Raw genomic sequence first — 13,481 nt, 5'->3', positions numbered from 1 at the left:
ATTCCCTAGTGGTCCAGAGGTTAGGGCTCGGCAGGCGCTTTCACTGCTGAGGCCCAGGTTCAATCCTTGGTCAGGTGGAGAACTAAGATCCCTCAAGCTGCACAGCATGGCCCCCAAAAACAACAAACAAAAAAATCAAAAATAACAAAAAAAGTTAAAAGTAAAAGCTCCCTGATTCCTGGTTCTACAGCCCCAAAGTAACCACTTTTAACAATTTCATATTTTTATTTAAAAATTGGTGCCCATATAACATACTATGTACATCTATTTCTTGTGTATAATCATAAATGAGATAATACCATGCATACTTGCTCCCTTCTCCCCCTCCCCCCAGTATGCTTTGGACTTCTTTACTTTTCATTACATACAGATCTACCTTCTTTTTAAAGGCTTCATAATGTATTCTTTTATCTAGATGACCTTAATTTAGTTAACCATTCCATTATATGTATTGCATTATAAACTTTCTAGGTTGAAGCCGGAAGTGATGTTGCCTAGGGATGGGGGGTGAACTGAACCCCGATTTGACAGGCAAGATGTGAGACTTAAAGCACAGGGCCGGAGGTCAAGGATGCATTTCAAGAAAGTTCTAAAACCATATCATCAAATTCAGCCTGATAGTTGACCTAGCCATAGACCAGACCATAACTGGCACTCTTAAATTTTTCACATCAAAAAGTATCAGGAATGAAAATCTAAGCTCTATACTTAAAATTTAAAGTCCTGTATCAGCCAGTAGTCTAGCAGATTGGCTAGTTTCTTGGAAATTCTTGCAGACGTACTCAGGCTTCTAACACAGCAGAGGAAAATATCTCTGTGTTGATATTTTTCACATTATGTGTGTGACCCATTAGTAGGTTATGAAATCAGTTCTGTGAGATGTGATGAACATATTGTAAAAATAAAATAAAATAATAAAATTTTTTTTCAACTTTCTAGGTTTATGGAGTTTTGTTTTTAACTATCTAGCCATTTTAATGATTGAAGTGAAAACCTAGGATGATTCTCTACGATTTTAGAGGTTGCTTTATTTTAGTAGAAGATCAAGACTTGGAAATCGCCAATCCTTCCAAATTGTTGAAAAGTTTGTAGTTCTACTTACAGAGGTATTCTGTGAGCGATTTATAAATTTTAGTCTCTAGATTAGTCAGTCAAGAACCAAGTATTTTTTTGAATTCAGCAAGGTTGCGGGATACAAGATCAATATTCAGAAATCTGTTGTGTTTCTATACACTATAATGAAAAGCAGAAAGAGAAAGTTAAAGAAAAAAAAAAATCCCATTTAAAATTACATTTTAAAAATACCTAGGACTAAACTTAACCAAGGAGGTGAAGGACCTATATGCTGAAAACTATAAAATGTTGATGAAGGAAATTGAAGATTATTCAAAGAAATGGAAAGATAATCCCATGCTCTTGGATTGGAAGAATTAATATTATTAAAATGACCATATTACCAAAAGCAATCTACAGGTTTAATGCAATCCCTATCAAAATACCCAGGACATTTTTCACAGAACTAAAACAAACAATCTTAAAATTTATATGGAACCCCGAAAGACCCCAAATTACCAAAGCACCTGCTGAGGAAAAAAGAACAAAGTTGGAGGTATGACCCTACCAGACTTCAGACTATACTACAATAGTCAAAACAGCATGATATTGGCACAAAAAAGGACACATAGATCAATGGATCAGAATAGAGAGAAATAAAAGCCATGTACCTATGGTCCATTAATCTATGAGAAAGGAGGTAAGAATGTGCAATGGAGAAAAGACAGTCTTTTCAACAAGTGGTGCTGGGAAAACTGGACAGCCACATGTAAAACAATGAAATTAGAACATTCCCTCACACCATATACAAAAATAAACTCATAATGGTCTAAAGACCTAAATGTAAGACAGGAAACAATAAAAATCCTAGAAGAGAAAAAAGGGGAAACACCCTGACATAAATCATAGCAGTATTTTCTTGGATCAGTCTCCCAAGCCAAAAGAAATAAGAACAAAAGTAAACAGATGGGACCTACTTAAACTTAAAAGCTTTTGCACAGCAAATGAAACCATAAACAAGACCGAAGGACAACCCTCAGAATGGGAGAAAGTATTTGCAAACAAAGCAACTGACAAAGGATTAATGTCCAAAATATACAAGCAGCTCATGCAGCTCAATATGAAAAAAACAGCCCAATCCAAAAATGGCTAGAAGACCTAAATAGACATTTCTCCAAAGAAGATATACAGGTTGCCAACAAACACATGAAAGGATGCTCAAGATCACTAATCATTAGAGAGATGCAAATCAAAACTACAATGAGGTATCACCTCACACCAGTCAGAATGGCCATCATCAAAAAATCTACAAACAATAAATGCTGGAGAGGGTGTGGAGAAAAGGAAACCCTCTTGCACTATTGGTGGGAATGTAAATTGTTACAGCCACTATGGAGAACAGTATGGAGGTTCCTTAAAAAACTAAAAATAGAACTACCATATGACCCAGCAATCCCACTACTGGGCATATACCCTGAGAAAACCATAATTCCAAAAGAGTCATGTGCCACAATGTTCATTGCAGCTCTATTTACAATAGCCAGGACATGGAAGCCACCTAAATGTCCATCGACAGGTGAATGGATAAAGAAGATGTGGCACATACATACAATGGAATATTACTCAGCCATAAAAAGAAACGAAATTGAGTTATTTGTAGTGAGGTGGTTGGACCTAGAGACTGTCATACAGAGTGAAGTAAGTCAGAAAGAGAAAAACAAATATCGTATGCTAACACATATATATGGAATCTTAAAAAAAAAAAAGTGGTTCTGAAGAACCTAGGGGCAGGGCAGGAATAAAGATGCAGACCTAGAGAATGGACTGGAGAACATGGGGAGGGGGAAGGGTAAGCTGGGATGAAGTGAGAGAGTGGCATTGATATATATATACTACCAAATGTAAAATAGATGGCTAGTGGGAAGCAGCCACATAGCACAGGGAGATCAGCTCTGTGCTTTGTGTCCACCTAGAGGGGTGGGATAGGGAGGCTGGGAGGGAGACGCAAGATGGAGGACATAAGGGGATATATGTATATGCATAGCTGATTCACTTTGTTATAACGCAGAAACTAACACACCATTGTAAAGCAATTATACTCTAATAAAGATGTTTAAAAAAAAACACACATAATGGTCTAAAGACCTAAATTTAAGACATGAAACAATAAAACTCCTAGAAGAGAAAAAAGGGAAAACACCCTGACATAAATCATCGCAGTATTTTCTTGGATCAGTCTTCCAAGCCTAAATAAATAAGAACAAAAATAAACAAATGGGACCTAGTTTAACTTAAAAGCTTTTGCACAGCAAAGGAAGCCATCAACAAAATCAAAAGACAACCTACAGAATGCAAGAAAATATTTGCAAATGATGTGACTGACAACAGGTTAATATTCAAAATATACAAATAGTTCATACAACTCAATACCAAGAAAACAAACAATCCAGTCAAAAGGTGGGCAGAAGACCTGAGTAGACATTTTTCCAAAGAAGGTATACAGATGGCTAGCAGGCACATGAAAAGATGCTCAGCAGTGCTAATTGTTAGATGCAAATCAGAACTACAGTGAGGTATCACTTCACCTGTCAGAATGGCTGTCATCAAAAAGTCTACAAATAACAAATGTCGGGAAGGATGTGGAGAAAAGGAAACGGTTGGGATATTGTTGGTGAGAATGTAAATTGGTGCATCCACTGTGGAAAACAGTATAGAGGTTTCTTAAAAACTAAAAATAGGGACTTCCCTGGTGGGCCAGTGGTTAAGAATCTGCCTTCCAATGCAGGGGACGTGGGTTCGATCCCTGGTCAGGGAACTAAGATCCCACATGCTGTGGGGCAACTAAGCCCGAGCACACTGCAACTGCTGAGCACGTGAGCCACAACTAGAGAGCCCACATGCCGCAACTAGAAAGCTCACCCACTCTGGAGCCCATGCACCACAACTAGAGAGAGAAGCCCACACACTGCAACGAAAGATCCCATGTGCCGCAGTGAAGATCCCACATGTTGCAACTAAGACCCGATGCAGCCAAAAATAAACTAAATTAAAAAAAAAAAAACTAAAAATAGAACTACCATATCCAGCAGTTCCACTCCTGGGTAGATAGCTGGAAAAAACGAAAACACTAAATCAAAAAGATATGTGCATCCCAATGTTCATAACAGCACTATTTACAGTAGTCAAGACATGAATGGATAAAGAAGATGTGGTGTGTATATATATATATATATATATATATATGTATGTATGTATATATATCTACATACATGTATGTATGTATGTATATATGTATACAATGGAATATTAGCCATAAAAAAGAATGAAATGCTGTTATTTGCAGCAACCTGGATGGACCTAGAGAATGTTATGCTTAGAGAAATAAGTCAGAGAAAGACAAATACTATATGATATCATTTATATGTGGAATCTATTATAAAAAAATAATACAAATGAATGTATATACAATGCAGAAACAGACTCAAAAGGGGAGAGAGAAAGGAGAAGGAAAAAATTAGATGTTTGGGATTAATGTACAAATTACTATATATAAAATAGATAAGCAATGAGGATTTACTATGTAGCACAGGGAATTATACCCATTATCTTGTAACAACGTATAATGGAATATAATCTGCAAATACTGAATCACTATGCTCTATACCTGAAACTAACACAATATTGTAAATAACTATACTTTAAAAAATAAAAAGAACCAGGTTTTTGCGTTTTTTTTTCTTTTGAGAATGTAAAATAGCCTTCATACATTTGAACATGTGTACAAGTCAAGATGTCTTATGTACCAAATGATTTATTTTTCTTCTTTTGATTGTTAAACTGGTCTCTTTTTAATTTTTTTCTGGTAGAACTCAGAAACCACGATTAACTCGTACTGCTGTGCCCTCATTCTTGACAAAACGGGAGCAATCTGATGTAAAGAAAGTTCCTAAAGGTGTCCCCCTTCAATTTGACATAAATAGTGTTGGAAAACAGGTAAATTTTTTTTCCCTGTATTTCTCTGGGCTGTTCACTGAAAACATTTTAATTAACAAAACAAATGTTGTATAATGAATTAAATAGGATATCCTAATGCTCCACAACCCCATGGAAACCACTGGTCTATCTGTTTTCTGTCTCTAGATTTGCCTATTTCAGACATCTCATGTGAATGGGATCATATAATATGTGAACTTTTGTGATGGGCTTTTTTCATGGTTTATCCATAATGAATATCAGTTGTGTTTTTTTTTATTACTGAATAACATTCCACCATATGGATATACTGTGTTTTATTTATTTATCAGTTGATGGACATTTGGATTGTTTCCATTCTTTGTCTATTGTGAATAATGCTCCTCTGAACATTCATGTACATATGCTCACACAAAAACCTGTACATTCACATACATTTGTGTGTTTGTATATGAGTATATGTTTTTATTTCTCCTTGGTAAATACCTAAGAGTGGATTGCTAGTTCATATTGTAATTCTGTGTTTAACCTTTGAGGAAGTACCAGATTGTTTTCTGGAGAAGTAGCTGCAGAACCATTCCTACCAGCATGTAAGAGGGTTCTAAATATTTCCATGTCCTTGCCAACATTTGTTATTATCTATCATTTGATTTTAGACATTCAGATGCAGGTGAAGTGGTATATCTCACCATGGTTTTGACAGTTTTTGTATTAACCTTGTATCTCGTAATCTTGCTAAAATTCACTTACTACTTTTAGTAATTTTATAGATTACTTAGGATTTTAGAGTTTCTTTCCAGTCTTTAAACCTTTTCTTTTTCTTCTTTATTATAATGGCTAAGACCTTCAGTTCTGTGTTGAGAGCATGTTTGCTTGCCTTGTTCCCAGGCTTGAGGAGAAAGCATTAAGTTTTTCACCATTAAGCATGATGTTAGCAGTAGGTTGTTTTTATCAGATTGAGGAAGTTCCCTTCTATTTGTAATTTGCTGAGAATTTTTATTTGTTGCATTTTGTCATTGACATAAGAATCTTTGGAACTGAAGATAAGAATTTCTGTATGGAAGGAAATTCGACCAAATTTATTTTGCTGATTTTTATTTTATTTTGTCACTTGTTACTTTCCTTTCAGAAATGAAGTATAATTGGGGTGCTTTTTCTGCTATTAATCAAAACCAGATTTTGATTTGAATTTGATTTAAGTATTTGTAATGAACTCAGAAATTAAAGAAAATTTGTTTCAAAATATTCACAAATCTAAATAACTTTTATCAGAGGCATCACTAGAGTTGGTGGCAGTGTTTGCAGACCCTAAAAATAATTCAAATAGAGAAATCTTTGGGTATATACTTGTAAGCATTACAGCGTATGTGTTTTATATAGTACATAATATTATAATGGTTAGGAGATAGGGTTTCTGAGTCAGTTTCAATTCTAAAGCTGCAAGTAGGCAACTTAACTAACGTCTCTAAACTTCACTAAATTCACCTATTTCATATGGTGTTTGTTAGAATTAAAGGAGTTCATACATATAAATATTCAGGAAATGTTAGCTGTTTTTACTATGAATCACCATTATGATCACATTATTTTTCCAAAGCAAATGTGGCTTACAGTCAAGTTGTTAATTTTTGTTTTGTTTCGTTTTCTCTAGACAGGGATGACTTTAAATGAGCGATTTGGGATCCTGAAGGAACAAAGAGCCACTCTCACTTTCAACAAAGGAGGAAGCCGCTTTGTAACTGTGGGATAGGTCCCATGTCAAAGGGACTTTTGAGTGATGACTCTTTTAAAAATCGAATTCTTTGAAGAGTGCATCACAGAAATTCAAGAAACTTTATTTCAAAATATTCACAAGGCTAAATAACTCTTATTTTTTATTTTTGAAGTTGTTGTTTTTTTTTAACATGTATAAATAATGCCCTGAAAGAAAAACAGGGACTATACCTATATGTTCTTAAAGATTTCATGGTTGGCCCAGACAGAACAATTCTCTATTTGACTTCTTTGGTTTCTCATGCAGCAGAAAGAAGGCGGAAAGATAGAAATTGATTATTTTTATGATAGTGGTATTTAGGATCTCATCACCTTTGCCCATTGTTTTACACTTTGCCATGGTAAATCTTGGTCTTCAGGATTTGAAGTAGGTCCCTTTGTTGCTGTCACTTATTCTTTAATAGTGTTGATGTAATAAGTGCAATTGACTTTTCTTCATTAGGGATATAAAAAAATTATTAGAATTCCAGTTTGGGGGTTTAAGGTTTATGGGAATATCTGAACTTGGTTCATTTTTCAAATGTTAGGTTAATCCTCCAGAGTTTAAGGATTAAGTAAATTAAGGATTAAGTAAATCCTTAATGCTGAACTTTTAACAAGAAATGTGACTCTAGGCATAGGCTCAGTTTAAAATGTTAGTGTTTTTAGTGTTTGAAAGCTATAAATGGGTGTTTACAAGGTTATCTGATAGAGAGCCTCCTCTGAGGAAAGTCTAGTGTAAAAATCTGATAATTTGTGTTTAGGAAATGAAGAAAGCATGAGAGGAAGTAGCAGGTGGAAGACAGGTAACTGAGGAGAGAAACTTTAAAACCTAGGTCACAGGTATACTGTTTGGATTTAGTGTAGTCTTGAGTCTAGTGTCCACAAAGAATTCTTCAAATGATATTTAGAATAATTATAATTTTAAAATGGATTGAGTCCCTTAAATATTTTGATAGTAAAATTAGCCATAAAGCCCTAGACTTCTTTTTAGAGAAGTTAAACTTTAAGTTTGCTAAATTAAACAGTATACAGCTCTAAAAATAAAAATGTATATGTCACCAGGTAAAAGTGCAAAATGATAATAGAGTTACATTATAACCTTGTTTTGTACCTTTGCTTCTGATTTCTTGTATAAAGTTCAGGTATTTAGGGTGAGAAGAGGGTTTTCCCCCCACACTCTGGAGGATTAGGAGGAGTTAGTTCGTTGTGCCAAGCTAGTGCTAAACGTCCTTAGATGGTTGTAAATTATAAGTTAGGGTATAATGCCAAAACGCAGCAAAATAGACTACACGTTACAAGTTTGGTCATTTTGAAGCTTAACTTTTTGTTTTGCTATAATGTTGAAACCTCTAAGTAGGTGTTAGTTTCCAAACAGTGTATTATTAGTGTTGATTTTCCCTGTTAAAAAAACACGAAACATTAAGTCATGGCTCCTGCCTGCTTTGCGGTGTGTACTAGACTTCATTGTTGTCTCTCATGCTCCTTGGGTTACTTGGTTTATGCTAGCCACGGAAAGCTATCAATAACAGTTTCCTGCTTATACCAAAGAATTAAATCTGATCCTTAATATCTGGTATTTTGCGTGTAAGTCTACTGATAAGGGATTATTGGAAGCCAGTCATACAATTTGAAAGTAAACTGTAGTCTCTCCATAGGCTGAGGACTCAGTGCAAAACGTTTTTGCAAGTATGAATGCTTAGATTCGATCTATGAACAATACATTTTAGACTGGTTGAGAATTACTGGTAACTTATTTTGAAGCAAAGGAAAAACAACTGAGCACGAGTTTGCTGTCTTTAGAACAGTTTGTGAAAATATGGTATAAAGATGTTTTTGTTTTCTTGTTATTTTAAATATTATTGTACAGAGCTATTATTAATGCCTTTTTTTAATCTTAAAAATTGCCCCAAATATTGATATTAAGTGTATCAAACAAAGTGTCTTTGGTATATTAAACTTTTGCTCTTCATGCATCTGTAATTCATTTTCTTTTTAAATACAGAATCTTGCCTTTGTTACAGCCAAATTAAAATTCTTGAGTGCTAACATGTATATAAACAAAAGAATATGCTTTTTTGGAGGAAAATTTTCCCTTCTTGGAATGTGGTTATAATTATCCTTTTTCAGTTCTTAAAGCTTTTTTTTGTTTTTTTAACAGGATGCAACTTAAATTTCCCTTTGCATCAAGGTGTATCCAAAACATTGATGCAGTGCATCACAAAATGAAAGTTTATATTTAATAAGGAGATGCTTTACACTGTACTTTTTGGCATTTTTTGGAAAAGTTGCATTTAGATTTATTCTGAAGCTGTTCATTTTTAACAAATAAAATATTACAGGTCTTACATGGTTTATTCTTAGCTATAAAGATTGAGTTGTGGTTTTTAGATTGTTCTGTGTTACAAAGAAGTTTGTAATGACTATAATTTTTAGCGTTTGAAAAGCTACCTACCAATTAAATTGGTAAATCAATCTAGACTCATATTGACCTCCCACTGACTACCTTTTGACTATTTCATTCATAGCTCCAATAGGAAGTAGCCAGGAGGAGTTAGAATAGAGAATTGAATTTACTTAGAATGCAGTATATTAGGCTGAATGAGCCTTTAGAGATCATCCAGCTTAACCCCTCTTTTTACATCTTCGTTCAGTGAGACCCAACTTTTCAAGACTTGTGTGTGGTAGAGTCACTTTTTAAGCTCAGATCTTTTAATTATCAGTTCATAATAAACTTCCTGTGAATTGAACACCCACAGAAAGTAGTGGAATTGTGTGCGGCTTGTCAGATACCTAAGAATTGGTAGTAGCCATGCTTTAGCCTTTGTAGCACTGTAAGTAAATACACTCGCCAGTGATGATTATGAGATTTCATCACTTTGGTATTCCAGTTAGGTAGACCTATTAGAAAAGGCCAGTGCTCCTAATCAAACATTATGTATTTTTTTCTAATAGGCATAAACTTTGCCACAATTTTAATTATAAATTATATGATTAATTATAATCATAAAATACTTCTGGGCTTCCCTGGTGGCGCAGCGGTTGAGAGTCCACCTGCCGATGCAGGGGACACGGGTTCGTGCCCCGGTCCGGGAAGATCCCACATGCCGCGGAGCCTGCGCGTCCGGAGCCTGTGCTCCGCAACGGGAGAGGCCACAACAATGAGAGGCCCGCGTACCGAAAACACTTCTAAGTATGAAGAAACTTAGACTTTATTGCCCAGTGGTTATTTTTTGTTATAATAGATACGTATATCATATTTTGCTGTCAATAGCTTTGTAATTCACACAGCATACACAGTGTCAGGGTAACTTTTGTTCTGATTTATATTACTCTAAGGAGATAAGAGGAGAGGAAATAGCTGACTTTGCACTACAGAGAATGAATACCATACATTCTGAATGCAGGCAGTATTAGAGCAGAAAATGATTCCTTTATTTGTGATCAGTCTACCTTCAAAGTTTCATCAGAATTACATGATTACTTGTTTTTTGCCACTGTAAAAAAAATGAAGCATGTGATTTAAGCTTTCCTTAAAATCAGGTTCTTTTTGCATAATCAGTTTGGAGTTAGCCCCTTTTTAGAAATGATAACAAAAAACCCAAAGCATTTACAACAAGAATTTTGGACTATTGCAGACCATTAATAGGGATTTAAAGATTTGTTTATAAATTGTTGGCTTCGAATGTTTCTTTTTTTCCCTGCCATTACAGTTTACTTTCTATCTGAAATCTATTCAGCTAAAAGCTTGATAAAACAAGGAAATGTGATACCATTCTGGAACTGAAATTCCTTTTTCTCAATGTATTTGGATGAGGTTTACTATTGTTTAAAGATGAATAGGAAAACTGTTTCCCTAGTGTGTATGTGTTTAATTTCTACTTCCACTTCTGTTTTCCTCTAAGAAGAAAATCACATTGTCTAAACTTTCTTGTATAAAGTTTTAAAAAGTCAACTATTAGTGATTCTTATTAAAGGAGTCAGAAAGGGTAAGACCAAACATTTATTGAATATATTCAACAAACCAGTTTCTGTGCTTTATATTTGAAGAGAATGGGATTGACCAAGATTTTAATCCTACTGCTTTGAGTTTATAAAGTGAGACCTTAAAGGAGTAGCCATAATATATTTCTAGTGAGTGAAGGTAGGGAAAGGACTTTATTTCTGCATGATGGGAGATGCAGAGCTGGAGAGAGTTACTGAGATTGGAGTGAAACTCTTGTCTCTAGTGTTCAATGAGTAAACTTTCAGCCTGTAAAATACACAAGAAGAAGCAGGGAAGTTCTCTATATTATTCCTAACATTCAGTAACCCCCATTGCCTATTTTTTCATCTCCTGCTTCCAGACCACAGAGCAGTAGTGGAATAAGTTATAAATCCTTGTATCCCTTTTGCTCACAGCCCTTTTTTTTTTTGCGGTACGCGGGCCTCTCACTGTTGTGGCCTCTCCCGTTGCAGAGTACAGGCTCCGGACGCGCAGGCTCAGCGGCCATGGCTCACGGGCCCAGCCGCTCTGCGGCATGTGGGATCTTCCCGGACCGGGGCACGAACCCGTGTCCCCTGCATCGGCAGGCGGACTCTCAACCACTGCGCCACCAGGGAAACCCCCCTCACAGCCCTTTTGCAGCTGTTTCTCATCACTTCTTTTATTCATCACTAGACTCTGGTGAATGCCCTACAATGACTCCATTTCCTTTACCTCATTCTCACAAGACGATCTTGTCCCTTGCTTTATGTAGAATATTGAGGGAGTAGGATGAGAATTCCCTCATATTCTACCTTTACTTTGTAGATGAAACTACAAATCCTTAGAAGGCTCAAAATTAACTTCTTGATCTATCTTTTCTTCCAGCCTTTATGTAGGACTATTTCTCATATATTAATAATAGTATATATATAGCATCTTCATTTTTCTTGTATCCACAGGCCTCTGTTTTGGCCTTCAAATATCTACACACTTAATGTCCACAGATATTTTGGCCTTAATGAGACCCTGTTCTCAAAAATTGTAATTCTTTTTTCTCCTAACCTCCTCTGCTGTATTAGCACATAAACTCCTATTGATACACTCAGTCTAGGATATGGAAGATAATTATATAGAGTTAAACATATTAAGGACCTTAAAATCTAATTGGCTAGACAAAGTGACAAAAGTCTATAAACATGGTCAGAAGTTCAGAGACCAGGATTAGCATGGTATGTTGTAATTACAATGAGATGTGCAGGTAGATAGGAAGAATGAGGCCATATTATAGAGAATTTGTCAGAAGAATTTGGTGTAAATGTGGAAGGTAATAGGTAATCAAATATAGATGACATCTGTGCATTTTAAATATCTGGCAACTTTCTATAGCATTGTAACATTAATATGGAATATATGGTTATGCTTTTAATTATTGTGGTTGAAATAGCTCTAAAAAAATATAAAATGAGGACCTGCTCTTTAAATAGCCTAAAGTCTTTCTAAGAGTAAAAGAACAATTTTAGGAGTCCAGAATAACAGAAACCAACTCATGCATTGGATAAATGTTACTTGCCAGGGATGACCATGTTCATAAGAGACATTGAATGAGGAACTTGTCGATAAGGAAACTAGAGCAGAGTATCAAGAATTCACAGAACAGGGCTTCCCTGGTGGCGCCGTGGTTAAGAATCTGCCCGCCAATGCAGGGGACACGGGTTCGAGCCCTGATCCAGAAGATCTCACATGCCGCGGAGCAACTAACCCTGTGCGCCACAACTACTGAGACCTGTGCTCTAGAGCACGTGAGCCACAACTGCTGAGCCCGCATGCCACAACTACTGAAGCCCATGCGCCTAGAGCCTGTGCTCCACAACAAGAGAAGCCACCGCAATGAGAAGCCTGCACATGGCAACAAAGAGTAGCCCCTGCTCGCCACAACTAGAGAAAGCCCACGCACAGCAACAAAGACCCAACGCAGCCAAAAATTAATTAATTAAAAAAAAAATTTCACAGAACAACTCTCCGAGCAACCAATATTAATCAGCTTTGGCACCGAGATTAAACATTTTTACAATCTTTTCCATGTAGGAGTTGGGTAAGTGCTAATCAAGGTTTCATTGAAGAGCCCGACCTTGAATAATGGACAGGATCTCTCTAACCTTATTTTCTTTCACTCTCTGACATGAACTATTTGGCCTGTGGCAATGTTCTCCACAAGAACCATTATAAATCATACCTGGATGTGTTCATGCTGATATTCCTTTAAATTTAGAGTATTGCTCTCACCTTCCAGCCTTTCTTCAGGTTTGTTTCAAAACCTCATTCGACGTACAAGATTGCTTTTCTCTGAATTCTGATGGCTAATACCCACCACTTCAACTTAGCCCTTTTTGTGGTTTTAATCTCTAATTGGCTTATTTGTCTGGATTTTATAATTACATAATAATCTAGGAAAAACTGACAGTCTATTTCCCACAGAAAATACTAGTTGATTGTAGGAGAAATTTACATCATTTAGCAGGAATGGCCTAAATGTGTGAAAGAAACAAGAATATGCTGAAGACTGGTTGCAGTATATGTAAGGTCTAATTGGTTTAAAATGAAGTGGTGGGAATTCCCTGGTGGTCCAGTGGTTAGGACTCCACTGTTTCACTGCAGAGGGTGCGGGTTCAATCCCTGATCGAGGAGCTAAAATCCTGCAAGCCACGTGGCGTGGGCAAAAAATTTTTTTAAATTTTTT

General features: G+C 35.9%; 1 protein-coding gene across 2 annotated transcripts in view; it reads left to right on the top strand.

Annotated features, from left to right (window-relative positions):
- Positions 1-10,625, top strand: part of FYTTD1 (forty-two-three domain containing 1) — a 34,239-nt gene extending 23,614 nt beyond the window's left edge. For both annotated transcript variants that reach the window (XM_060010832.1, XM_060010831.1), the window contains 2 exons: positions 4,920-5,046; positions 6,677-10,625. In XM_060010832.1, coding sequence (XP_059866815.1) covers positions 4,920-5,046; positions 6,677-6,775 — 226 coding nt within the window. In that variant the 3' untranslated portion in view covers positions 6,776-10,625. The remainder of the gene's footprint in view (positions 1-4,919; positions 5,047-6,676) is intronic.
- The last annotated feature ends 2,856 nt before the right edge of the window (positions 10,626-13,481 follow it).

The sequence above is a fragment of the Delphinus delphis genome, chromosome 4 (genome assembly GCF_949987515.2).
Source record: "Delphinus delphis chromosome 4, mDelDel1.2, whole genome shotgun sequence".
In the NCBI taxonomy this organism is placed as follows: Eukaryota; Metazoa; Chordata; class Mammalia; order Artiodactyla; family Delphinidae; genus Delphinus; species Delphinus delphis.
The sequence above is the reverse complement of the archived record's forward strand: the minus strand, read 5'-3'. Positions and strand labels throughout refer to the sequence as shown.